Source organism: Takifugu flavidus, chromosome 4 (assembly GCF_003711565.1).
Source record: "Takifugu flavidus isolate HTHZ2018 chromosome 4, ASM371156v2, whole genome shotgun sequence".
Lineage (NCBI taxonomy): Eukaryota > Metazoa > Chordata > Actinopteri > Tetraodontiformes > Tetraodontidae > Takifugu > Takifugu flavidus.
In genome coordinates, this window is record NC_079523.1 from 5,634,663 (window position 1) to 5,662,107 (window position 27,445).

At 47.8% G+C, this 27,445-nt stretch overlaps 1 protein-coding gene across 2 annotated transcripts in view; it reads left to right on the top strand.

The window, feature by feature from the left end:
• The first annotated feature begins 3,035 nt into the window (after window positions 1–3,035).
• The window catches only part of LOC130524453 (A disintegrin and metalloproteinase with thrombospondin motifs 9-like), a 29,104-nt gene continuing 4,694 nt past the window's right edge, over window positions 3,036–27,445 (top strand). Inside the window, exons 1-30 of one of the 2 annotated variants that reach the window (XM_057030607.1) lie at window positions 3,036–3,408; window positions 3,685–4,094; window positions 5,364–5,526; window positions 6,865–7,199; window positions 7,631–7,714; window positions 7,792–7,916; window positions 8,128–8,168; window positions 8,269–8,374; window positions 9,013–9,159; window positions 9,647–9,788; window positions 10,149–10,253; window positions 10,579–10,724; window positions 10,998–11,179; window positions 11,268–11,404; window positions 11,960–12,077; window positions 12,211–12,306; window positions 13,037–13,203; window positions 13,312–13,441; window positions 13,855–13,981; window positions 14,059–14,269; window positions 14,374–14,538; window positions 15,164–15,325; window positions 15,905–16,024; window positions 16,936–17,043; window positions 17,115–17,282; window positions 18,360–18,608; window positions 19,404–19,565; window positions 19,799–19,975; window positions 24,347–24,517; window positions 27,007–27,183. In XM_057030607.1, the coding sequence (XP_056886587.1) occupies window positions 3,312–3,408; window positions 3,685–4,094; window positions 5,364–5,526; window positions 6,865–7,199; window positions 7,631–7,714; window positions 7,792–7,916; window positions 8,128–8,168; window positions 8,269–8,374; window positions 9,013–9,159; window positions 9,647–9,788; window positions 10,149–10,253; window positions 10,579–10,724; window positions 10,998–11,179; window positions 11,268–11,404; window positions 11,960–12,077; window positions 12,211–12,306; window positions 13,037–13,203; window positions 13,312–13,441; window positions 13,855–13,981; window positions 14,059–14,269; window positions 14,374–14,538; window positions 15,164–15,325; window positions 15,905–16,024; window positions 16,936–17,043; window positions 17,115–17,282; window positions 18,360–18,608; window positions 19,404–19,565; window positions 19,799–19,975; window positions 24,347–24,517; window positions 27,007–27,183 (4,728 nt within the window). In that variant the 5' untranslated portion in view covers window positions 3,036–3,311. The remainder of the gene's footprint in view (window positions 3,409–3,684; window positions 4,095–5,363; window positions 5,527–6,864; window positions 7,200–7,630; window positions 7,715–7,791; window positions 7,917–8,127; window positions 8,169–8,268; window positions 8,375–9,012; window positions 9,160–9,646; window positions 9,789–10,148; window positions 10,254–10,578; window positions 10,725–10,997; window positions 11,180–11,267; window positions 11,405–11,959; window positions 12,078–12,210; window positions 12,307–13,036; window positions 13,204–13,311; window positions 13,442–13,854; window positions 13,982–14,058; window positions 14,270–14,373; window positions 14,539–15,163; window positions 15,326–15,904; window positions 16,025–16,935; window positions 17,044–17,114; window positions 17,283–18,359; window positions 18,609–19,403; window positions 19,566–19,798; window positions 19,976–24,346; window positions 24,518–27,006; window positions 27,184–27,445) is intronic. The other variant, XM_057030608.1, reaches the window with a different exon arrangement.

Sequence of the window (27,445 nt, forward strand, 5' to 3'; positions counted from 1 at the left end):
AATGACTCATTTAGCTAACTCCTCTGTAAACAAAGGTGTTTGCAGGAGGATTAAGCTCTTTATGGAACCAGATTTTGGCCCCGCTCCACTTTGAAGCGTACAATGCGTCGGTGATGCGGAGCTTTGTCCTCCTCTCTTCAACTTTTGGGCAACATTAATTGGGTCCCTGGCATGGAGTGTGTTGTTGCCATTCCACATACGGCCCGAGAATGTGGGAAGATTCTGACTTTGGAGAAACTCGCTGGCAGCTGCTGTACCAGGCCCTCATGTCTGTGAGATCTCCTCGAAGGCAGGGGGGGATCTTGCCAGACAGTAAAATCCACATAACCGGAACCAAATCTTTTGAGTTTGATTTCTGACCTTTATATGGGATTTACTGTCGACCCAAAGGTGCTGAATTAAAGGCCCAGATTAGCTGACTGAGGTGAAACCTTTCTGACAGATTCAGGGAAAGTGCTGAAACATGTCCACCCTCCTGGAATTCTCACCCACTGTGAGGGCATCCCCAACATCCTCCCATCATCCTTTGATCCTCTGCACCACCTGCTTGACCCGCCTCCTAACCAGACATCAAAGCTGAGACCACAGCAACGTTTAGATGACAGGTGGAGTCTTTGGAGAACGATATTCCTACGATACGTTTGAAATGAAACACATTTGTTTTCCAATATTCCGACTATCTCTGATCCTGCTGTTGTTCGCTAGGATTTTACTGGAACACCAACAAACGACAAATACTCGGTGGTTGCTTTTATTTGGGTGATCAGGAAAACTCCTCACAGCACCGTTCCCAAGTCTTCACTGACTCTCACACCTCTAACCATCAACATGGCGTTTTGTTGTTGCGTTTCCCTGCTGTAAAAGCACATTTAGAGTCGGTCTTGGACTGGGGAGATGAGGGAGAGGCAGAGTCAAATGCGAGTTTGAAGCCCCACAATTAAAGTCCATCTCTTTGAAATCCCAGGCCCGGCTCGGCGACTTCATTCAAGCGCTCTGCCCTCTGTGGGCTTATTATCTGATCCGGAGGGGAAGTGAAGTTTACACTGCTGATAACCACTCTGAATGATGCTGCCTGCGCACAACTCAGGAAGGCCGACTCTAATGACCTCAATCACACACACACACACACACACACACACACACACACACACGGCTCCATTGAGAAACATGGGAAAAAGTGTGCCGAAGATGGTGGCCGACCAATTAAAGGCAGAGGAACAACTTTTATGTGTCCTACTGCCCCTGACTTTATGCACTAAAGGTTCATTCATTAAAAAACACACACATACACACACGGTTATTCTAAGTTTAAAATGCTAACTACACAGTGGCTACAAACGCACATTACAGAGTTAATGGGCCACTTAAAGTTGTAGTTGCTGCACATAAAATCTCTGCCTTGGGGCTTAAAAAAACCCAAAACATTTACAACAGATTTACCTACTGTGACCCCTGTGAAACTGCATTCCTGTGGAATACTCTGAGAAAAGGTTCTAATTGTGAATGAAAGGTTGCAAGGAGTTCCATGATTGACACATTCAAGTGTTCCAATACCATGAAAAGAAACCAATTTAGGAAATGTCTGGGTTCTTTAAAGGAGCAAAAACTTGCCATTTTGGCAGGATGTTGACATGAATCGGCTTTGTGAGTAGACCAAGGTTTAGTATCTATCTATCTATCTATCTATCTATCTATCTATCTATCTATCTATCTATCTATCTATCTGTCTGTCTGTCTGTCTGTCTGTCTGTCTGTCTGTCTGTCCGTCCGTCCGTCCGTCCGTCCGTCCGTGCTAAGTGGAACATAGCCATCTAATGCTAACAACTGTGATTAAGCTAACAAAATGGCAACCGAAAAACCCCTCTTCCATTCTCACGTTGTCGATGGGTTTACAGCGATCTAATGAATTTTAAATCCTCCCTTCTGTTTCTGTCTGCCTCTAAGATGTTAAGTGGGTGCAATGTTGACGCACTAATGTCTCTCTATGGGGTTTGTCATTGTTAACTTCGGCGTTGCTAGGCTTGCAGCTTTCTGTTTGACTCAGGTGTTTACGTGTTGTCCAAATGAAGCGAGCTGTTCCTGATACGATCCAGTAACCTTCGTCCTGGCGGCTCCAACACTTACACTTGTAGGGTTTGCTTTTTCATGGGATTGCAGAGGCATGAACTGCTCTTCAGGTAGCCTACATGCTAACATTGTTTCTAACTGCATGAAGTTTCAGTTCAAGATGACCCTGGATTACCTTCTCGTAAGCCAACACTTAAACTTTCTATACCATTTAACTTTTATTTCCTACTTGATTAGTATTGCCTAAACAAGACACAGAGCTAATCCGTGTGCTTTAAAATATGTTGCAGAGTATTAGCATTGAAGGTTGTGTGTACTGGGCTGGGGGTGGGTTTGGGGGGCTGAGCAGAGCTGGAGGGAGACCGACCCAGCCGCCCTCTCTTTGATCCTCGACCTCGACATAACAAAGGCACCAACGATGGCCCCTATAGAGCCTGTAGCATTGTTCCGCTCTGGAGACCAGAGCCCATAAAGCCGTCACCATTATCTGTGCACAGTACGGTTTCCAGCACCGACTCAAGATCTCATACACACTTGTGTATGCTTGCCAGTTTGCATTTTGTCTCCCTGTGATCCAACGAACCTCTAAGTATACAGACGTGGCCAGATTATCTGGCCCCAATGCAGACGGGTCGCACATGGGCTCCACCTCATGGTCACGGTCACAGAGCTGTCCCGCTCGCTCACCACCCTCCATCACCTCCTTTAGGAATTAAGCCAGTCTTTACAATACAGCACACAAATGATTAAATCTGGCCTCAAAACTACCTGCGGCCCCCTGAACATGGGCCCTGAATACGGACCCTCCACAGGCTGATGTTAATTCACCATCACATAAAACAGGTCAAACTGGTAAACACGTCTCTGCCCACATCCCACGGCCCAAAGAGGACGGGTGTGACAATGAAGGGCGGCTTTACTGTATAGCCCCTTGCCGTGTACCTTTCCTGTCTGATCCCGCCCCTAACAGGGCAGAGAGCCGCTGCACACATAAGCCTGCGGAGCTCATAGCAGCTGAGTGAGCAGCCCACCCCTGTCTGCAGTATGCATGTTCGCCAGGGAATCCGCGGAGCACTCACGTCCCAGCAGTGCACTTCACCGACCGGAGACCATCTACCCAAGAGTCGAGGATAATAAAATTGGATGTGGCAGGCGGACTGGAGGCGGAAAGCCCCGAGTGACCGGAGGAATACAGTATTAGTACAGGAATCCAGGCTGTCGCTCTCCCCTGAACGTGGACAATCATGCATGTGCTCTTCTGGGGCTTGGGGTTCCTGCTATTCCCTGATTTCTTGAATGTAGTCTCATCTGCGGGGACGCTGCTTTTGAATTCCAGCACAGGTAAACCGGCGTTGTCTCCCTCCGCCTGGACTTCTTTTCTGACAAGGAGGGCAGAGAATGAATGAGTTTGGGCTTGAGCACATGAGTTGCAGCACTTTGTCACTGTGTGAAGTTGAGCGCGTAACAATTCAAACAATATACATATATATAGAGAGATTTTTTATTTTTATTTTTTAAATTGAATGTATTGATGAGCAAACCGGACTCCATCTGTTGGCGCATCTGTGCCGCCGCTCGGTCGCGATTTGCATTTGAAATCTGTCTCTGTCTCCACAGTGAAAGAGGAAATCGACGCTTATGAGATCGTGACGCCGGTGCGAGTGAACGAAGCCGGTGACAAGTTTCCAACAAGCGTGCACTTCAAAAGGAAAAGGCGAAGTTTGGACGAGGGCGCCGGCAACAGCACGGACCACTGGGCCTCGCCGAACATTCACTACAGGATCTCTGCTTTCGGACACAGTTATCACCTCAACCTCACGCTGGACTCGGGATTTATCGCGCCTCTTTACACCGTGACTGTGCTCGGAGTACCACGAGGAGATAACATAACGGATTTTGCAACAGATGGGGAGGAGGTGGATGAAGAGGAGGAGGAGGAGGACACGGAGTTAAGGCACTGCTTCTATAAGGGACACGTAAATGCACAAGGAGAACACGCCGCGGTCATCAGTTTGTGCTCCGGACTGGTGAGTTTTTACGCACGGATGGGCGCATTGTGCGTGCGATCGTTACATTACTACTACGGAACCATTGCTGCTTATATTTAAGTGCAACCTCACGCACAGTGTTGAAACGCACGTTTATTTATTGTTTTGGTTTGTATTTATTTCAAATCACTTAAAGACCGTTTGGTAAAGTTTACGATCAAGACAACTTTGTATATTTTAAAAATTCATGCAGAATCCGCGCTGCTGCCGGAGTCCAAATAAGTCTGAAAATAGCTTCACTGCTGATTTTCAAAGTCTCGGGTCCTGCTCTTAAAGTCAAGTTTAATGAGCACACCACTCCGAGGATCTTCCGTGCTCGTCTCTGGTGACGTCTTTACGCACGCTAGTAGCCAGCAGCGGGAGTACTGACGTCATCGCAAATTAGTCCCACTCGCCGAGGCACGGGTGTTTGGAGAGGAGGAGAAGTTTAAACATAAACACCAGGGCTGCTTCACAGATAGAAGGAAAGACTCCCTGCAAATGATAAATCAATAAAAGAGAACATGTGTTCCACTCTGCTTAGAGTTCAGCTGACATTCAAGGTTAAATAACTTCCTTTTTAAAGAGAAGGGACATCTATCCAATGATTTTCATATCTTAGGCGTGGCTGCCTAAAAATGTCAGTTCTCTATCTCCTAAAATTTTGTTCCTCCAGTTTTTTTAGCCTGATGCAAAAACTTCACAGGTTAGGAGTTTAAGGCTTGTGAGTGTAATGTACTCTCACCTTGACTGGAACAACAAAGGCCTCCAATTGAGAAAGTCACACTAAATGTGCCATGAGGAACACACAGGGGCTTTTAGCATGATTGCCAGGAACATAAATCCTGCAGTTTTTCCTGATATACATCTCTGCTCTTTCTCCTTCTTTCAAGCTATTTTTACATGCATGCAAATTCCCCCACTTTGAAAGCCTATGGGCCTTTACTTTTCTTTAACGCGGCCTAAATGAGACATGGTGCACAACTGCGCACTCCAAATCCTTTTGTTTGAGGAAAGCATACGTTGCCTCAGAGTTCTGCTGTACTTCACTGATTTACAGAAACAGCTGTATCCCCTCAGGTGCTGTCGGTGCGCGTCGCCAGTTAGCGTGTTAGCATGTGTTTTTGAGGGGGGAAAGGGAATAGCCGCTGGCGATGGATGGATGGATGGATGGATGGATGGATGGATGGATGGATGGATGGATGGATGGATGGATGGATGGATGGACGGATGGATGTAAACCCCTGTGCATTGTTTTCTCTACTGCAGCTCGGCACTTTCAGGTCTCCAGAGGGGGAATATTTTGTGGAGCCCCTGCACAACTATCAAGGAGAGCACTATGAAGAGGAACACACAAAACCTCACGTGGTATACAGGAAGAAGGCACCTAAGCCACAGACTTCAGGGGAAGGCTCAGCTTGTGACACTTCAGGTAAGCAAAATGGCTCCATTGGCGTACGAACACACGTTTTTCACAGTTGGGGCATCAAAGAAGCATAAATACAGACTGGAGCTTTAGGTGACACCTGGGAAAAAAGTGTCTGTGCATACAGCCCATTGTGTAACCTTTAAATGGACCCCCCCCACACATAAGCAGATGTAAACACTGCGTTACTTGGCCCTGAATCAGCTGCACAGGAACTTCTTATGTAATAGTAACAGAGGCTGCTGCTCTGCAACTGTATAGAGCTCATCTCATCCAGTCAGCGAACAGTTGTAGCGTGTTGCAAACCGTGATATAGAAATAAACTGGTAGTTTGGAAGATTTAAATAACCTCATTTTTGCAGTAATAAGTTGTAAAATGGATGCTAGCATGTGTGCTGTCACACTGAGAGGCCCACGGCCGCAGCAGAGGAGGCTTTCCAACTATCCTACAGGAAAAGTCATTTGGAAGTTCACCCCTGTATCATCTCATCTCAGTTTACTGGCTGAACTTCCTGTTGACTCTTGCGCTTCCTCTGCTCCTCTGATAAGAAGACCGGGTAGACCCTCTGCCCAGAGCGCGCCGCGTAAATCCCATGGTATCGAAGTCATGCTGAGCTGCAACTGTCAAATAATCAACTATTGGGGAATTAAACTCTTCCTTTTTGTCACTTGACTTTGATCCGTAGATCTGAGGCGCGTTGTAGGCAACTGTGCGTGCACGTGTGCGTCACGGTCACGGAGGAACACAGAGTTGATTCAGAGCCATTTTTAGAAATATTGGTCACTGTAAACATCAGTGTTTTTTTCCTGATCTGCAGCATAAATCAACCCCTGAGAGCAGATCCACCAGCAGGCTCGCTGTCTTTTTTTAGGTTCTGGCGCGTTGCTGGTGGTCCACAACTAGGTGAAATCTGGCAATCAACAGCTTTGTTGCCCCATCCTGATTAAAATCGGACTTTATTCCCCCCTTAGAGCCGGTTGAAGGGTTTTTTCTGTGATTGGTGCAGTGTGTGCTCCATTTTTTAATGGCTGGGTGCCAGGTTTACCTAGCCTGAACTCTTTGCCCTCCTCTCTCCCCTGTGCTAAAAGAGGAGGGAGAGAGAAATTAAAGGCATTCCAGGCAGTGTTCATTTGTCAACCCACTCGCTGAGCAACAATAAACAAAAGCGAGCATAAGAGGCAGAAACATATCTTAAAAAAGCCACTTATTGACTCATTTCTCTGTCGGAACACAAACCGCAGCTCCAGTTTAATTGTAAACACATCGAAACTGCTGATTACTTTCAGGCTGGATGTGTTTTGATATTTAGATGAGCTCATTCTTTCCCATTTCTCTCCTTCTAGGACACCAGCACAGACACAAGAGACACAAGCCGAGGAGAAGGCTGATGCCCGCGGCGTCCCTCCTGCCCCATGCGCCCCCTCTGGTCGGTGCACGTATATTCAGCGACCTGGAGTCGCTTGGCGCCGGCGTGGTCAGCGAGTCCCTGCGGAGAACAGCGAGCAGCCCCGGCGGCAGACCGTCGAATGATAGCAGCAGCGACTCCGGACCTCACAGGAGATCAAAGCGCTTCCTCTCCTACCCGCGCTTCGTTGAAGTCATGCTGGTGGCCGACAGCAAGATGGTGGAGCACCACGGCAGCAACCTCCAGCACTACATCCTCACGTTAATGTCCATAGTAAGTCTGTAAGCTGCGCCACACACGTGCGTGTTTGTGCGCTTCCTGGTCGGCGGGTGCACGGCCTCGAGGGGCCGTGAGGGGGAAGAGGGCAGCCGGGGGCAGAGGTAAACACTGCATTCAAACGGCCCGGGGAAGAGAGGGCGGTCGGAGGTAGAGCCTGCCTGACAGCTCTGATGAATGTTAAAAATAAGCTCAGGTATGTCACATACTCTCAAAACGCAGCTCCTGCAGGCGCCTGGGGCCGACGCCTCTCTCAGGGCGGTTAAGGTGACCTATATTTGGATCCTGACAAACCATCAAAGCACTGCTTTCGCCATTTCTCAATCAACCAAATTCTGACTCGTAAATATTCGGGCTCCAAACAGCTGTAGCGCTGAGCCTTTAATCCTGCCTTCCAAACACTGAGTCCATGTTTCTGTTTTATTCAGGTGTCCTCCATTTACAAAGACCCCAGCATCGGCAACCTGATTAATATCGTGGTTGTGAAATTAGTCATAATAAACAACGAGCTGGTAAGGCGCCAACATTAGTTCCAATCACCGTTCTCTGGTTCGCGGCCTTTGATTATTTGTCTTTGTGCCTTTTCCAGGAGGGTCCAGTCATTTCTTTTAACGCACAGGCCACTTTAAAGAACTTCTGCATTTGGCAGCAGAGTCAGAACATCCTGGACGACAACCACCACTCCCACCACGACACGGCCATCCTGATTACCAGGTGCAGTTCTTCTCCGTGTGTACTCAGAAAAGAGGTTTGGACCGAATATCCTGTGAGCCAAACAATGTTATAATGAGTGCATAGTTTAAGACCGCTTAAACATCAAGGTTGTGGAGCAGGAGTGCTCCAGATGCTTGATTGAACGGAGCTGCTAAAAATTAAGCTGAATAAAATGGAACTTTTTGACCCATTTTCTGTGTCCTGGCCACAGACAGGACATCTGCAGGGCGAGGGACAAGTGCGACACCTTAGGTGAGTGCTTTTATTTTTGAAACAAATCCAGTATGTGAGCCCCTGTTCACATGTCAGAAATGGAGGGATTTTCTTGTCTTTTCTTTTTTTGGGGGCGAAGGTCTTGCAGAGTTGGGTACCGTGTGCGACCCGTACAGGAGCTGCAGCATCATCGAAGACAACGGGCTGAGCACGGCGTTCACCATCGCCCATGAACTCGGCCACGTGTAAGCATAGCGTGCCGCCGCTGATTGTTTACCTCGGCTTCTGTCAGCGCTCGTAGCAAGTGAAAAAAACGGCTGCAGCCAGACGCTGGTGGAGCCTCCAGCCCTCTCAGTGGAACCAACTTGCTCCAAGTCAGCAGATGCAGAACAAACCCTTTGATCATTACTGTGTCCTAGCAGCAACAGAGATGAGCTTTTCACTATTTCTTGGGCTATTTTTATGTTAAAAAAAACCCTCACAACTCCTCCACAGCCCTGAAACTTTCTCCCTCTCACTTCCTCCAACTGTCCGTCCACTCACTGAAGGCTGGGATTTCTTTGAAATTCAATGTTTATCCATTTAAAACATGCCTGATAACCGCTACCAGTGTTCGCCCTGCACGATACCGACACGCGCCAACTTTCCCTGCTGTTTATTTTCATGTTCATATGAATTTAATAGAGCTGGCTTCACCGCAGACACCATGATGAATGCCTCCCCGAGTTGTTGAGTTCCAAGCAGAGACCCTGGAGTTTAGACAAACCGATAGGAATATACCACACCATCGCGTAAAGATCGCAATTTAGATCAGCTAAACGTCACAGAGTCCGCCGAATCCGCATGGATGTCTTTTGAGTCCTAACTCCTTGTTTTTATGCAGCTTCAACATGCCCCACGACGACAGCAACAAGTGTAAAGAAGATGGCGTTAAGCTCCAGCAGCACGTGATGGCGCCCACGCTGAACTACAACACAAACCCCTGGATGTGGTCAAAGTGTAGCAGGAAGTACATCACAGAATTCCTCGAGTATGTCTGAAGTCTTTTCCTTCTTCATTTGACACAATTTGTAAGTCGACCGGGCTGGAATTAAATACTTAGAACCGAACCTCGCTCGGGCCGTTTAAAGACGGTGATTTACGCTTTCTGCTTGAGATCCGTCCTGTTCTGGCAGCAGCATCCAGGTTTCTATCATAAAGGCAGATAATCTAGCTCCATTTGTCAGGACTGCTGTAGCCAGTAGAGGAGCAGGGGGCGTGGCCACTGCAGGAGAGCGTAAATGAGGCGTTATATGACTACTACGTACACACTGTAGTAAATCTGCCCGAGCTTCTCTCCAGACTCTATGTAGTTGATTGAATCTAAACAGAATCCTGTCAGGGCGCCCAGCAGCGTGTATACAGTAGGGGATCTTTACACTGTAGTCTTCGGCTGTACTGAGTGTGCTCTCTGTCTGTTTGTGTCTCCTGTTTTCTCCCCCTTTTTTTTAAGTCATTTTATTTTTATTTCTTAATAGCACAGGGTACGGCGAGTGCTTGCTCGACGAGCCCATTTCTAGGCCCTACACTCTCCCGCAGCAGCTGCCCGGACAGATATACAACGTCAATAAACAGTGTGAATTGATATTCGGGCCGGGAACGCAGGTGTGCCCTTATATGGTGAGTCTGAGCTGTCACGTGGCCATCGTGGCTCTCTGAGGGGAACGGCTGATGCATTAATCAACTCTCTGAGTGGAACTGAATTTAAAAGTGGAGTACGAAGACAGTCGTCAAAGAAGTGTCTTCAAAATAGGACTCGCTTGTGCAGCGTGGAATTATTGTTTTGGCTGTTAAGATTTTCCATCCACAGAAACAGCTGGCGTGCTTGCTGCACGGAGTCATTTTCTGGCAGGCTCTTTTATAAAAGCGCCGTAAATCAGCAAGCGGATTTATCAACAGATTTTTGCGAAACGCCATATTTGTTTGCGTTTGCCTGCCGCAGAAGCGTGTCTCAGCTCTGTGCATGTGTGCCTCGTGCAGATGCAGTGTCGGAGGCTGTGGTGCACCAGTCCAGAGGGCGCCCAGCGGGGCTGCAGGACCCAGCACATGCCGTGGGCTGACGGTACCGACTGCTCCCCGGGAAAGGTATCAGAGCCCTGTGACCTTGTTTTAAATGATGAATTGATTTTTTATTTTTTTTTAAACAGACATTAGTTAAAAAGATTTTAACGCTCAAGTTTTTCATATTTTGCTGTGAAATCCCCACCTCAGGTTTGTTTATTGACATTTCGTCATTTCGACATCGCTGTTGCAGCCAGATCCATCTTCATTCTGTTTCCCTCTTCTTCCCTCTGTTATTTATCACAAAAGAGCATCGAAGCCGGAGCAGAATGAGAGCAGATTCATGTGTTGCCAGTTCCTGTCACTTTCCACTCTCACCCTTCCTCTCCTCTTCCTCCCTTTGCTGCAGCACTGCAAACACGGCCTGTGCATCACCAAAGAGAACGACGCCACCCCCGTGGACGGGGCGTGGGGAGTCTGGAGTCCCTTTGGCACCTGTTCGCGGACGTGCGGTGGCGGCATCAAGATCGCCATGCGGGAATGCAACCGGCCTGTGTGAGCAGACCCTCTCTTTGTAGTCATGCAGGCTTAAGTTGGCATCCTAGCTGCCATAGCCAGTGCTCGGCAGATCAGCCCTGCACGCCCAGACACCCGAGCAGCTCTTGACTTTAACGTTTTCTCCTTACCAGCAACGAAATAAGTTTTGGATATTTGGTTGAAGTTTTTATTTGTTTTTCCCCCATGAGCTGATCGTTTCTGCAGGCACAGCAAACTATTCTTTCAGACGGTCTCAGTGACCCTTTGTGTACTGAACTCTTTGCTCTTCAGGCCCAGGAACGGAGGAAAGTACTGCGTGGGACGCCGGATGAAGTTTCGCTCCTGCAACTCTGAGCCTTGCTCCAAGCAGAAGAAGGACTTCCGAGAGGAACAGTGCGCAGCCTTCGACGGCAGGCACTTCAACATCAACGGTCTACCTCCTAATGTTCGCTGGGTGCCCAAGTACAGCGGAAGTGAGGCTCTCTTTTCAAGCCAATGATGTGGATCCTAATTTGCTGTGTTATAATGTTAACGGTTGATCCTCTCGACGTCTCCTTTCAGTCCTGATGAAGGACAGATGTAAGCTGTTCTGCAGGGTGGCCGGCAGCACGGCCTACTATCAACTCAGGGACAGAGTCATCGATGGGACGCCGTGTGGGCCTGATACCAATGACATATGTGTCCAGGGCCTGTGCAGGGTGAGTTTATTTCCGGTTCTGTTGAGCTGATGTTCCAAAAAGTGTCAAAAATGTGAGAATATAGTTGGAAAGTTTGATTACTAAACTGATTGATTACTGGAAGCTGTGAGCTGCTCTGTGATCGCTTCACAAAGTGTTTTCGTGAGATTGTTGTTCACTAATAACCTTCCTGCTAGTGTCAAGTGGGTCCGGTGTGTGTGTGTGAGAGAGAGACATTGTTCATAAATTCCAATCTAACTTTTTTCCAAGTAGCCAAACTTAATTATTACATTTTTAAGAATTTTTAAAAGTATTTGTCTCCTTTTCAAGTTTTGCCTCCATGAATTAAAAGTGTTTTATTTTAAAATCTTGAAAGAAAATCTTCAACATTTTGAGAAAACTCTTGATTCTGTTTGGTTGTCTCTCGATTTTACGGGTTTCTGCCGTATCGTCCACGTTAAAATGAGTGCGTCCCAACATACTTCCTGTGCCAGCGGTGGGGGTAACTGCAGCACCTGCCCTGAGCATCAGCTGTATATTTCATTCCTCCCTCCTCTCCGTCTCTCCCCTGGGCAGCAAGCGGGCTGTGACCACGTGCTGAACTCGAAAGCCCGGAGGGACAAGTGCGGTGTGTGTGGAGGTGACAACTCCTCCTGCAAAACAGTGGCAGGCACCTTCAACATCGTTCACTACGGTGAGTTCTGCTCTATTTTTTATCGGAATTATTCCGCTTTTAGCGATGCGGGGACTGAGGAGCCCGACCTGAGACAGACTGTACAGAACCTACTACGCAAGCCTCCTAAAATCCTCCCTGATGCCTCTTACAGGCTATAATGAAGTTGTGCGGATACCCAGCGGTGCTACAAATATAGATGTGCGTCAACACAGCTACTCAGGGAGATCGGACGATGACAACTACCTCGGTAAGACCTTCATCATTAGTGAACAAGGAGTGGTAGTTTCAGTCCTGCTTGTGCTGTTTTCAGTGTTCTCCAACCATCTGTCTGCATGGATAACTAACCTAAGGCGCTGGCGTGTGAGAGTGAATACTAACATGTCAGTGAGCTAAAACTGAGCCCGTGGGTACAATTCCAGCAAGGTCAGTGGGGGGGGGGTTACTGGTCTTTGTGTCTCACGTGTGCTCTTATAATTACAAGCAGGTATGTGTGTGTGTGTCTGTGTGTGTGTGTGTGTGAGTGTGTGTGCGTACGTGCGTGTGGTATTCCACCATGAACATCTTGCTCTTTCAGCTGTCACTCTTGATTGCACCCGTGTCTGTTTTTTTGTGTATTTGTGTATTGTCAGAGTCATTAGGGGCCCCTGGTGGCAGAGCCGTTTTTGGGGAATGAGGGCCGCTCTCCGCGCTCATATTAGTGCAATGTGTGAAGTGGCAGGGAAAGTAAAGGCAGGAAATGTGCTTCATAATCGCATTAGGGTGAATGAGTGCAGCAGACTGGTTATTGAACGGAGCGGGACGCCCCAGGATGGGACTTCTCCAGGAACAGAGGATTACAGGCATTTACTGGTGCCTACTGCATGTGCCTTACTGTAAATCAAAACAACCAAGCTTCCCGTCACAGCAACTCTTAACAATAGCTGAGACCGTTTTCTATCTTCGCTTAAAGCGTGTGGCTGTTCTCTGTCTCCCTGCAGCCATATCAAACAGCCGTGGAGAGTTCCTGTTTAACGGAGAGTTTGTGGTGAGCATGTTTAAAAGGGAAATAAATGTAGGAAACGCCGTGATAGAGTACAGCGGCTCTGACCATGTCATTGAGAGGATCAACTGTACCGACCGCATCGAGGAGGAGATCATCATCCAGGTAAGTGGTGCCTCAAATGTCATCTTTTTAGGCTTTTTTACTATCTAATTTCATGCAGAGATTGTAATACCCTGCAGATATGAACGGTCTTTCCCACGTGTTTCTCAGGTGCTGTCTGTGGGGAAACTTTACAACCCAGATGTGAGATACTCTTTTAACATCCCCATCGAAGACAAACCTCAGCAGTTCTTCTGGGACGCCTATGGACCCTGGCAGGAGTGCAGCAGCCTGTGCCAAGGTGAGGGGGAGGCATCGGGGCCTGGCACCGTGAGGCGACGGGTGTGGTCTGTGATGAATTGTGTGGTGGGAGCGAAGATGAGGGGGGTAGCGAGGGGGGATGCATGAGAACACCAGAGTCAGAGGTGTAGGAGAAGAGAGAGGTTTGTCTGGATAAACTTAGCAGGTTCCTGTCAGACCTGAAGCGGTGAAACATCTGCGGTGTAGAACGCTGTCTTGCATTAGCTTATTTGCCGTGATTTATTTTTGGAAATACGTTCCAGCATGTGGGCTCGCAAGCCGGATGGCACATAAACTCGAAGACCTGTTGACATGTTCTGAGTGAAACCAATGAATCTCTATGTTGCAGGAGAGTAGAAGGTCCCTAAAGGGTAACTTTTCAGCGCTAACAGGTGAATTGTCATGTGTTGTTAGGAGTCCGCAAGCGGAAGATTGTGTGTAGCAGAGAGTCTGACCGAGTGGTGGTGTCAGACCAGAGGTGCCACGGAATACCCCGACCTTCTGTCATCGCGGATCGCTGCAACACTGAATGCGAACTCAGGTTTGTGTCTCCACTTTACAACGAGCCTTTTTTTTCCCTCTTGTGTCTGATGGTTCCGCTCCCACGTCTCGGTCCAGGTGGCACGTGGCCCGCAAGAGCGAGTGTACGGCCCAGTGTGGCCTGGGATATCGCACCCTGGAAATCTACTGCGCCAAAATCAGCCACGCAGACGGTGAGACGGAGAAGGTCGACGATCGCTTCTGCAGTGGTCAACACAAGCCTGATAACAAGGAAGGTTGCCATGGAGATTGTAACCCGGGGGGCTGGGAGTACTCGCCGTGGTCTGAGGTAGGGGGGCGGCAGATTTTTACTCTCTGTGTGGCCGCAATCCAGATTGTGTCAAAGATCGCTCCTTGTTCACACTCCCGGATGCTCATACCTTTGTGCTGCAGTGCTCCAAGAGCTGTGGGGGGGGCACTCGCCGAAGAGGGGCGGCGTGTCGGAAAGCAGCCGAGGCTGACGGTGACGAGAGCAAGTGCAGCCAAAGGGACAAGCTGACCAGCCAGCCCTGCAATGAATTTCTCTGTCCGCAGTGGAAGACCGGAGACTGGTCTGAGGTCAGTTCAGCCGTGGAGGGAAACCAGTCCCACATTTACCGCCCACATTTGTCTTTTCACATACAGGAAGTTGGTAGTTTGAGGCGCAAATGCACGGGTTTCTTGTTTTAAATCCTAAAATCAAAGAAGGTGAGTGATCCCCTGTTGAATGAGGAGTGTCTGGACACGATCTCGTATAAGCACATTTATCCAGCCGTGATTTGGGTCAAATGGAAAATCTCAGCGTTGATTGTGTGTTTCTGTTGGAGTCAACACCCCCCCCCCCTCTGCACTAGCAAGGCTTTGGAAATCACAGATTGTTGGGTCAGATCCTACTCAACTGCTTTACGGTTTACACATTTTAGAGCAAAGTGCTCACTTTGGGCTGCATTCCAGGAATATTTGAGATCTCCCATGCGGTGCTGCTAAATACAAACACCTACGCTAAACTGCATACTGTACATGTGCTCTGTGCATGCACATAAACACTCTTCCTCCCTTCCTGGTGCTTTTTTAAAACAATAACTCTCCCAAAAAAAGCCGAGCGATCTACCTCTATTATGAACTGGAATTCCAGCAGGCTTAATTTCTAAGAACACTCAAAGCTGGAGAAAGACTGTAATTCTTTCCATTTATATGATTTCAGTGCCTGGTGACCTGCGGAAAAGGCTACAAGCACCGTCAGACGTGGTGTCAGTTCGGTGAGGATCGCCTGGACGACCGCCTGTGCGGCTCACCCAAACCCGAGTCGGTGCAGACATGTCAGCAGCAGGAGTGTGCGTCCTGGCAGGTCGGACCCTGGGGACAGGTGAGCAGTTTGCCTCCGTAAACGCGTCACATATGTTGATTTGTGGAGGCCGCCGGCGCTGCAGCTCCCACGAAAACGCGTTCTGGAGCGGCGTGCACAGCCTGTGTGTCCGTGTGAGGGCTCAAAAATGCGAGATATTTCGGTGGCCCCTCGTCAGAGGATGTGCAGAGGTTAAGGTATATTTGAAGTGGTTAAATGAAGCGGCGTCCGATGGTAGTTGAAGTTGCCGCCACACAAATTTGACCTTGTTTCACTGGAGGCAGTGAGGCAGAAGGGAGCGTGGGCCAGTACCCTCTGACTCGACTACAGCCGGGACACAAAAAAACCCTAAAAATGCAGTGACATATATGAGAAAAGCCTCCTCGCATATTTGAATTCTGTGAACTTCTGTTCCTGAAAGTGAGATCTGAGGATGTTTGTGTTGGAAGCGCTCAGTGAAGCCTCGTGTTTGCTTTGCAGTTCGATTTGTTTGTGTGCAGAGCTTTTTGAGTCGGATGTATGTGTCCATGATTTGCTTTCCGCGCCCTCGTTGGCTCACGTTTTGTTATGCTGCCCCTGTTTTTTCCTCCTTGAACCCAGTGCACTACATCGTGTGGACCGGGCTACCAGATGCGAGCGGTGAAGTGCGTGGTCGGCCCGTATGGCTCCGTCGTGGATGACACCGAATGTAACGCCGCAACCCGGCCAACTGAAACCCAGGTACAAACGCATTACAACGCTGGTCTGGTCAAAACTGCGTTAAAACACATGCAGGAAAATCAGGAGGAAAATCATCATAGAGACTTTATTTTTAGCAGATGAAAGTTTTTGTCCATGGGGCATCAACTCATTTCAGAAGGCTGAACATGCAGGCTCAGGATGAGGCCCCCCTTTAGTCGCAGTGGCTCTTAATTCGGCCGCCTGGGCCAGCAGAGCCGGTGACCCCGAAGCAGTCACCCCCACCTCGCTGTGATTCTAACCAACCAGCCATGAAGTGGTCTACCAGTCCCGCAGCTCCCCTTCAACTGTCCACCAAGCAGGGCCTGGAGAGGGAAGAACAGGATGGTCGTCACATTATATACCAGAAACATGAAGAAGAACTGCAGTAGAAATGTTGAGCGAGGAGCTGTTGCGCCCCTGGAAGTCCAAATTTGGAATGTGGAACCTGCTCATTGCTGGACGCCGGGGGGTCAGAGGGCACCAAAGGGGTTTTTTTGGGTGGGGGGGGAGAGGGCGGAAGGTAAGGGACAAGGGGGAGGATTAGGGGTGGAGTTTACAACCACGCCAGCGTGGGTATTGGAGCCCTGAATACCGCTCCACTATGACCTGTTATGACAGGGATCAGGGCTTTATGCTGAGTGGCTTACTGCCACAATCCATAGTTTGAACTGACGGGGGGGACCCTGTTAATGTTGTTTTGGTAAGGTAGGGGGAAAGGCTTGATGGGAAACACAACCACTCATCAAACGCAGGGCTGAAGGAATCTAGTTGAACTCTGTTTTTGACTGTCCAACGTGAGAGCAACTATGTCTGATATTCATGGTATTCGGGGGTCAGGGACAGATGTTGTTACAGTATTTTCATTTTGTTAATCGCTGCATGAATGGTTGTGTGTGTCGTCCTCGCCGCAGGACTGTGAACTGGCCCAGTGTCCCAGCAGCCATCCTGTTCCCCCTGGGACCAAAGTTCTCCCCTACCAGGGCCACAAGACTCAGTGGCGTTTTGGTTCTTGGACTCAGGTTGGACCTTAATTCCATATGTTTGCTTTTAACATTTTTCCTGTTTAACACCCGTCTGCTCTGTTCAACAGTGCAGTGCCAGCTGCGGCAAAGGCACGAGGATGCGCTACGTGAGTTGCCGTGACAACCAAGGGGGCGTCGCAGATGAGTCGGCCTGCGCCCACTTGCCGAAGCCCCCCGCCAGAGAAGTGTGTTCAGTGGTGGCGTGTGGACAGTGGAAGCTGTTGGAATGGACAGCGGTAAGGGAGCGTCCCGACGTCCTGGCACACGGAATTTATCCAGAATTATAAAGAAAGCAGCTTCAGACGTAGAAAAATGGAGCTTGATTCATTTGAACTGTATTCCAGATGTTTTCCTTCTTACAAGGTTTGTTTGTTTCACTGCATGTGCCGATACTGACTGTCGGTGTGTGCGCCCTCGATGCCGATGTTTGTGTGTGCAAAGACGGGGAGACTGGGGGGCAGCTGGGAGGAAAAGGTTCCCTACAGGAAAGAGAGAGAGAAAGAGAGATTCTGGAGCCGTGAGGTGCAAGCAGCTACAGCCTTGATTACAGAAGTCTCTCATCGGTGGGCTGCAAACAAAATGCTATTCAAAAGAACTTAACATTTTTGGACCGCAGCAGAAAACCCAGAATCGACCTCCTGACCTTTTGCATCACACCGCAGTGCTGCACATTAATCACTGGATCTCCAGCATCATTATAATGCCGTTACGTCAGACAAGGAGTTTCGCTGCATCTGTCTGTTCCCACATGCTGAGAGTATCTTCCCCAGATGTGCTCTCAGATATCGGTGGTGGTGGGAGTAGGTGGTGAGCTCTACATATCCCCGTTCATCACTCCTCTTCATCGTCCTGGTGCATTTGTGTAGCAGGCGCCTGGCTTCACAGCAGGAGGTTGAAAAATCGCAATTTAAACATATCCAGATCAGCACAATTAGCCATCTTCCTTATCGAACAACATAGGCTTGGCTAGAAAATGGGCTTCCTTAATTTGCAGCTTGTTGGTGTGTGTGTGTGTGTGCATGCACGCGTGGTGTTTTTGTTTGTGTAATGTGTATTTTAAAGCCCAGCTGAGAAGCGTAGACTTTCCACTCTGGTGGCCTCCAGATTACATCTGTATGTAGTTGACACAGTTCTGCCGCTCAGCTCCGGTTTTGGCTTCAGGGGGCTTTTAGGGTGGGTTTCCTGTAAAATAAATGAATAAAAAGAAATGCAAAAGGTAAAATAGCCTCAAAAACATCAGCCTGACAGAATGAATCCTACTGTGTTTGCATTAATAGCAAATAACGCTCTCTCTCTCTGTCTCTCTCTCTCAGTGCTCGGTGACGTGCGGCCAGGGGAAGACGACGCGGCAGGTTCTGTGCGTCAACTTCAGCGACCAAGAGGTGAATGCCAGCGAGTGCGACCCGGACGATCGTCCTGCCACGGAGCAGGACTGCGCTATGTCCCAGTGCCCGTCCCGCTCCTCCGAGCCCCGTCCTTTCCCGTCCTCCCCAAACACCAGTGCCAGGAACAACCTTCCTCACAACCAATCCCACCAGTGGCGGACTGGACCCTGGGGCGCGGTGAGGCATCCTGCACCATCCCGCAGCCATTTTAGCTGCGGTCATTGTGTTATCGCATTGTGTTATGTTGCCGGAGGGTTTGGCCTTATTTTGTTAGTCCTCCCAGGATCCTGGACGTCATCAGTTAAACATGGGTGTCTTTGAAGAACAGATGTGCAGAGTGCCGATGTTTAAGTCTTTGGTGCTCAAGTTGAAACCTGCCAGCACATCTTTAATAACAGTGACAGGATATTAATAATGTGTGCCCTCCAACACCCCCCCCCCCCCCACACACACACACACACACACACACACACACACAACGATGTGACTGAGCAAAAGCGTTGTCAAATGTCACACAGGCCAATATCGTCTTGTGCTTCTAAAACAGACGTCACTGAACATACATCACGGCTCGGCTGACTTGTTTGAAAGATGGATGAGCGATAACTGCTTTCCAAAAATATTTCAAATGATGAATTATTCCTGGAAAGTGACTGAAGCTATTTCTGTGACTTCCTGTAGACGTGTCTATAGATCCAGCAGCTTGGTGAGATTGTTTAAGTTTTAGTGTGTGTGTTCTTGTATTTGCGGCTAGTCCGCCAACTTCAAAGGACTGTTTGAGGGTCATTAGATGGTTTGAGGTTAAGAGGCTAGAATTGGGTTTAGGTTAGTGGGTAAGTTGGGATAGTTAGGGTTAGGGTGTGTCGAAGAAGGTCCCCACAAAGATAGAAATACAAGGACATGTGTGTGCGTTACGACACGCGGGTTTTACGGAGGTTTGACAGTGTGGACGTTCGTTCTCTTTATCAACAGTGCTCCAGCACATGTGCAGGAGGTTTCCAGCGGCGGGTCGTCGTGTGCCAGGATGAGAACGGTTATCCTGCCAACAGCTGTGAGGATCGCAGTCGGCCCAACGAGCAACGGTCCTGTGAGTCGGGCCCGTGTCCGCAGTGGATCTACGGCAACTGGGGAGAGGTAAGAAGAACAACGGCATCAAGGTGGCGTTCGGTGATACCTCGAAATTCTGAATCCCTGAATCCGTGTTGTATTAGTTGGGGGTCGTGTTTCAGAAAGCATCATCCTCGATAAGCTTCTTTCCTGTGTGTGTGTTTGATAAATTTAGATGAATATCCCATAAACCACCCAAAAAAAACCGTTCAAACCATGTGGAGATGCGAACCATTCTCGTCTCTCCCTGCTGTCCCCAGTGCACCAAGCCATGTGGAGGTGGTATCAAGACAAGGCTGGTAGTGTGTCAGCGTCCAAACGGCGAGCGTTTCAATGATCTGAGCTGCGAGATCCACGACAAGCCGCCAGATCGTGAGCAGTGCAATACCCAGCCGTGCCCCTCTAACCCCCACTGGAGCGCGGACACCTGGAGCTCGGTACGCTCGTAAAAGATCCTCTTTCTTGCCTTTCGGAATCGCGTCTTTTTGAACGCTCGTGGTCTTTCGAGTCTTTGAGGATAACCGCGGTGCTCGTGCACCAGAGAAGGTCTGTTCTCTCCCTTTATTTTCTTCCTTTAAGCCTCCTCCACTTCCTGCTCCTCAACTTTTCCTCAAGATGTTCGGAGAGTTTCCGTTACAGTTAGGCGCCAGAGACGTGCTCACATGCAAAACGCCAAAAAAACCAACTACAATATCACAGAACTCTTCAGTGACAGCTGCGACCATTAGAACATTTGAGTCCTTCTCACCCTAAAAAAAAGATTGTTGAGCCTTGTATTAGTATTTCAAAAAATTCAGGATCACTTTGTATCGCAATCAAAGTTAGTTTTATAAAATATTGTTGTTAAAGGTAATTTATTAAGATGGTCTTTTCTTTTTTTAGCATTTGTGTATAGCATTAACTTTTTTTTTTAAAAAAAGCTGATTTATTTTGTGTCTTAGCTCTTTGTATTTGCACATTTAGCCAATTTGTGTTCATATGCAAATACTGATGAATGTTTTTGTATATCAGGAATATACATTATGATGCCTTGTTCTTTTATTATCCAAAGCATGGCCCAGGATATTGGTGCTACGTTAGCGAGTTGATGTTATGTTATGAACATTGAAAGCACCACAGGGCTGTGTATGATACACACATCTATGAAACGGCTGTCGTGCCTAGAATCCAAACTGTCTCAAGGCACATTTGTTTTAGAGAAATTACTAATCTTATCTAGACACTTTATTTTACAGTTCCCTTAGTTCCCCTCTGCTAGGAAATGAACGGCTGTGCCTCCAAAAAGGACGCTGAAGCTTAAAAAAAAAAAAAAAGGCTGACTGAAAACTTCCTGAAACGTCCAGTATTCGGTTGTGACCACCAGCAAACAGCTGCCGCCGTAGCGCTGTAAAATAAAGTGTCTGACCGGGTTTGTGGTAATTAGAACTAATAGCCATTGTGTTTCAGATTTGGCAGAGAGTTTTGACCCAATTTCCTTTAGCGTGACCAAAACAGTAGGTTTGAATCTCTCTGCCCCAAAGGTGCTTCGATATGACTGTATTTATATTGTCAGTTCATGTTCTCTTATGTTCAGTTTAAGTACTTGGAGTTGCTAAATATGCTATGCTCAACAATACCTCACTTGGAACAAAACACAACTCAACGAGCCATTTCAAGTATTCATCACCTACAGTAGCGCTTTGGCCAATCAAGGGAGAAATAAGATATGAGTATATATATAAAAAGATTAACCAGACACTGTTTGGTTTATTGTGGCTCACTGCAGTTTGGTGCTGTCTTTTCTGTTTCTGTTTATTTTTTTCCCCCAAGAGGAGATCAAACTGAACGTACCGCGCATCACAGATTTAAGGAAATATTCTTGATTTCTCTTTGAATGTCCATCAAACTTGTCCCCGTCTTTAAAACAAAAACAAAAACAAAAAAAAAAGGGCCGATAAAAGGCGACAGGGGACGCTACCTGTGTTTTGTATCCCAAGCTCTTCGCTCTGAGCCAGCCTGATGTGTCTACCTCAGTCTCTGTTTTGATTGCCCCCTGCCGTATCTTTCTCTCCCTTGCACTGGAGGGGTTTCTGGCTGACTAAGATTAAGCCCGAGTTGTTGGAGCCACACGTTTCTGCTGGCGACCCTAAACGCAGACCACTTCCTGCCTTGTATACTCACCAGGGCTGCAAAAAACTGCATCAGCAATGCAAATATCACCCAAAAGACATCTGATACTGCATCAACTGCGCGACTTCTCGATGCGCTGCTGCCCTGGTGCACATTACCATCCTGCTGTGGACGGTCAAAACTGATCCTGAATCTGTGCTTAGGGGCTGCAGCCCACCCAGTCGACTCCTCCTGGTCATAAATGTCTGTACTGACATCACACCTTATTTTAAGGGCCTGTTAACGCAGCAGCGGGTAGATTCTTTTCAGCACGCATCATTTACTAATAAGGACTATCACTTGCAACTCTCCTGCATGTGAGAAGGCAGCATCAAATCACCTTTTGCCCTCTTTAGTTTCATTTTTTCCTTTAATCTCTTGCATACCAACAGGCTCTTGAAATAAGTATACTGTATGTCTCCCGTTCACCAATGGCAGTATTCGATAGTCTGTATCTCAAGACGATATCTGTACATTTATGTAATTACTTGTATTTATTGTCACTTCATTATAATGTTATGTCAATATTTAATTTTTTTTTAATGGACTTGTTGGATTTCTGTTCAGTTATGATTAAAGTGACGTAGAGGTACTATCAAAGGCCTTCTTCTTCATTTTTTTTTGTTGGATATATATATAAAAAAGTCTTCCCAGTAAGCTGAGTGAAGTACACGCTGCTAAGAGTTGGAAATCCAGATGATAGATCAGTGCTGGAGCCAGACTGTTACCACCTTACCCTAATCTCTGCATGTTCACCTGCATGTTTGCCTACTCATCCTGAACGTTGGGCAGAAACTGACGGTTTACGTTGATATTTGTCCAAACCTTTGGGCCTGTCACGCTGCACACTCAACGGTAATTAACGCATTAAAACATTCATTACTTCCAGCACTGACGTCCTAACGCTCGGCCCTACTTTTAAAAATGCTAAACTAATGATTACCAGCTCCGGCTTTATGGTAATTCCAGTGTGCGTTTGGGGGAATGAGGACGTTTCCTGTCTTATTTAGTCTTTTACCTCCAAACATTGCATAAATGGAAGCAGTCATCCATTTCTGGAACACAAATTTCTAGGCATTCTGAGAAAAAAAAGCGGGATATTAGCCTACAAATGCAGGCGGCTGTCAGGGGAGGATGGTGCCGTGGGGATTAAATAAATGTCTGATTTTTGTCATTCTGGAGTGAACTGTCCCTTTAATGCAAGTAGATGACAGTGTACCAACAGATGAGGGGGGACTTTGAAGAAGACAATGTACGTCTGCATTAGTGGGTCAAAGGTCATGTTTGATCTGGTGAGGGGCTCCTTCCCGCGAGCACAGACAGACTGGTGGGAAATTGCGGGATTCCTGGGGTGGGAGGAGGGACGTGGAATAAGCTTCTGAAGCGCGTTGTTGCTGTGCGGATTCTTCATATCGTAAACTGTCTCAGAGTTCTTGAACAGAACCGCGTTCGTTTGGCAGTCACGTGTTGAAATTCGTTAGCGTGCACGTTCTCACCCGCGCGCCCCCCATGTGGACTGCTCCAACCACCTCCCGACGCCAGTAAAACCGTTTATGTAGCGTATTTATGACTTTAAGTGGGAAATTAGATTGAGGGGAGATGTTTGTGTTAGCAATCAGCGCCGGATAATCGCTGCGCCAGAGAACTGGCGGGCAAAGATGCTCGACTGTGCACGTGGGGGTCCGTGTGTTTACTCCCGTTCTCAGGGTATTCTGAGGGAATCTCATCATGGTGCAACAGCAGGAAAGAACCAGTAAAAACGAACACGTATGCTGAACTTGTCGAGGAGCGCTTGGAGGATTACCTTTAGTTTCACACCCAACTTTGGATTTTAATGTCGGTAGTTTATCATTTCAATCCCATTTTATGGCCCCAACACATCATAAACTATGAGCACATTATTCACACAATAATGAGACACTGTTGGACTAATGTCTTTATTTATTGGCAAACAAAAACAGGGATTTTTGTTGTTAGTCATAAAATATTTAGTCAGCATAATCATTTTACATTATTGTATGATTATCTCATAATACTTTACTGTGCATGCAAAGGATTTCCATCTCTAGAACAGCTCTTTTTACTACACGCCCCCCCCCTTCACCCCCTCCATGAATGGGGTAAAAGGTCACACAGCAAATAGCCTGTCCAGTACGGTCCCTCGCTGGCCAGTACAACAGAACACGCTGGGCTGTGTACTCGTTCAACTCGCTGCCTGTCGCTTCCCATCATGCCCACAGTCGACGCCCCCTTTGATTAACCGAGCACAGTCCGATCTTTTTGCCTCTGTGTGTGTGTGTGAGTGTGTGTGTGTGTTTGCGTGTGTGTTCCTGTCACAATGGGTTAGACTCACACTTACACCATGAACCCGGAGGTGATACAAACTACTGCCGGGGTGATCGCCATTGCTGCTCCGGCTCCCAGTGTGGAGCGCAGTCGCACCACCTGATCAGTAAACATGTTTGGAATTAAAGCTGCTCTGACATCTGCTTTCTGTCATGACGATTCAATTATTTTTTCCACAAACTTCTGTGCATTCCCACTGCCAACAAATTCCATCTGTCATAAATACTTTTGATCAAATCCAGGGGGGAAGGAGGGGGGGAAAAAAAGGCATCGGCGTAAAGTTTAACCATTTCTTCCCTTTCCACGTTTTGCAGTGCTCTGCGTCCTGCGGACGGGGGTTCAGGTCCCGCACGGTCAGCTGCGTAGCCGCCTCTGGCCTGGTCATCTCGGAGGAAAACTGCCAGGGTCTGTCCCCGAAACCCAGCAGGCAGAGACGCTGTCGCGGTGGACGCTGCCCCAAATGGAAGACCGGCAATTGGGGAGAGGTAGGAAAGAGCCTGAAACGCCACGTATCACCTCCTCTTATCAACACAGTATTCACAGTAATTACACTCCTCATCATTCTCATTGGCATGGAAACCCCCAGAAACCCAGCTGGAGGCTGCCGATAGCTGCTTTAGGCTTCATAAGCCTGATCCTGACTGGATCAGACAGTCGTCGCTGGGCCTCCAAAAGCATCTCAAAGGTGCAGCTCCTCTCTGTCTGCTCCATGTGTGTAACATCTGCACACGGTGGGTTTCCAGGTGGAAGAGCAGACCTGGAACGGCCGCAGACTGGGGGGATTTGAGGTTTCAGTGGTGTAACTTTGTGTGACAGCAGCCCGTCTCTTTGATTTCAGCATGGCTGATTCTGAGTCCAGACGGTGTAAATCTAAACCTCTCCTCCATATTTTCGCTTTTCGCTCCCTCTTTTATCTTCTTCTGACTGTTGCTCGCTCACTTCTTCCTTTCATGCCGTCCCTTTCTTCTCTGCGTTCCCGTCTGTATCAATAGGAACCACATGTCCTGTCTTTTAAGGCCGCGCTCGCTAACACGTCAGATCCCCAACATGCACCCGGGCTTTAAGGACGTCTCTCTGCTCGTCTCTCTCCACATTTAGGTTCTTTTTCCCCGGTGTTCTCTTTCTCCTAAATCAAACTGCTAAGAGATGATAAATCACATGTGTCCTCCATATGTCATTAAGGGCGTGTCCAGCTCCAACATCTGCTGACCAGAACACAAACTGATGCTCCACCTCTCACGTCTCTCACAGCATTCGACCCTTTTCTTGACCCTCATAGAAGAGCCTCATATTGGAGCTTTATTTTCTCTTTACTTGCCTTTTCTTCCACGTGATGCCACGTTTTCCTGCTGGAACGCCGTTAAAATCTGCGTCACACCTGCATAGAGTTGGAAATGTGTCTGCAACAGCGTCGGCGTTGAGCCGCTGCAGCAGCGGCGTCCATGCAGGTGTCTGACCTCGCCTCAGCTCGATGGCTGTTCATCTGTTCCTGCAAACACAGGAGCAGTAACGATGGCGCTCCCGTACACAACCGTTAACATTCCTCTGTCAAGATAATTTGACAATACTCCCAATATTTTCTTAAACAAACCCAGAATTAAAGCAAAACAAGAACATTGCTGCTCCGAGGTACCAAAAATCGTTCACCTCGTGGCCGTGACATCACCAACGTGACTTTTTATACATTTCTGTATCCATTTTTTCATAAGAATTTGATTGATCATGCAAATAAATATTGATAACATACTTGAAGGAATTGTCACTACTGGACAGTGCTGAACATTACATACAAGCTCTGTTTTTGTTGAATGGGGACAATAATTTCATAAAACACGTGATTTCACATGGTTAAAAAAGCCAGATTTAGCCCAAAGGCTAGTTTTCATCTGCAGTCCCCTGGCCATGATGTTAAAAGCAATAAAATACATCTACCAGGGGAAACCATGGTTAAACACCTGACGAGGCACCAATACAACATAGACATGCTGGTTAAACACAGCAGGAAGATGCTAACAGGATGTTAGCAGGGACATTTAAAGTTCCTGGACACATTCATGTTGTTTCACAGCAGATCGTAAGGCCCATTCTGTGTAACAGGATTTTCTCTGGTATATAACAAGGGCTGCTCTCCGATCTGTTTTCGGTGCCGACGCAGATGGTTAAACCTGCGATAGTTCAGCCTTTAGCCAAACCTTGAATGTCCTTTCTTGCCTCAAACTTGATGGAGCTCCTCCTTGTCCCAAAGGATTATTACAGTTACACATTATTACCAAACATTTTTGACAAACAGCAAAAGGGCGATTATGGATTATTGCTGATTAACATGGTTGCACAGAAATTAAGCAAAAGCAGCGACATCGCCATAGTGAAGCGCAAAAGAGATGAAACATATAAAAAGCCTGCATTAGAATATCGATAAGATAACAAACAAAGGATTTGAATGTCCTCTAGTGGTAGGCTGCAGTAAATGGTTCATCCAGCTTGTACAGTGGCTCCAGCAAGAGTACGGTTTTCTGATCAATCAAGATAAACGCGATGTGAATTCTACAACTGTCGGATCGGGTGCGATAACAGCTGAGCCGGCAGACAAGGAGTAGTTATTGGACACCACAGTGACATCAGGAGAGAGCAGCACCAATGTCCTGGTTCCCTTTTGTACCATGTTAGGCAGTGAAAACATGTTGTTTAACCCCAGTAACCCCAAATACTGACTTAAATACGATTAAAATGTCCAATAAATGCAATTTCTGAAAATACAGATAAAATATTGTACTTTAAATATCTTATCTGTTTTTCTCTCGACATATATAGGGTATATTGCTTAGAAGACTTTAGGCTGAGCATCATTTTGCCAAATAAATGCTGCCGTCAGTCATCTACAGCATTTAATGGCTCATTTGATCCAGTATTACAGTGAAATGTACTGGTTTCGTGTTGAACCTTCAATAAAAGCTCCCACCTGTTGTTGTTTCAGTGCTCAGCATCATGTGGTGACGGCGTCCAGCAGCGGGAGGTCTTCTGCCAGGTTGGAGACCAGAGGATCCCAGAGGAGAGCGGCTGCTCCCGGCGTTCCCGACCACCGTCGAGTCAGAGCTGCAGGGTCGCCGGCTGCCCCTCCAGGTACCGCTGGAGGGAAGCAGACTGGCAGAGGGTGAGCAGAGCAAGTCCAGATAAAGAATCCGCTGCTGCTTCTGCTGCTGCTCCCATTCCTCTTTCTGCTCCTGCTCTTCCTCTTCTTCCTGCTCCTTCTCCTCCTCCTCCTGCTCCTGCTCCTGCTCCTGCTCCTGCTGCAGCGGGACTCAGCGATCATCAGACGATCAGCATGTTTGGCCAAGCCTCTCTGCAAATCTGGCACCTCCGCCGACCCATCGGCTTATGTTCCGCTGGCCTCAGATGTTTTATCATGAGATCAT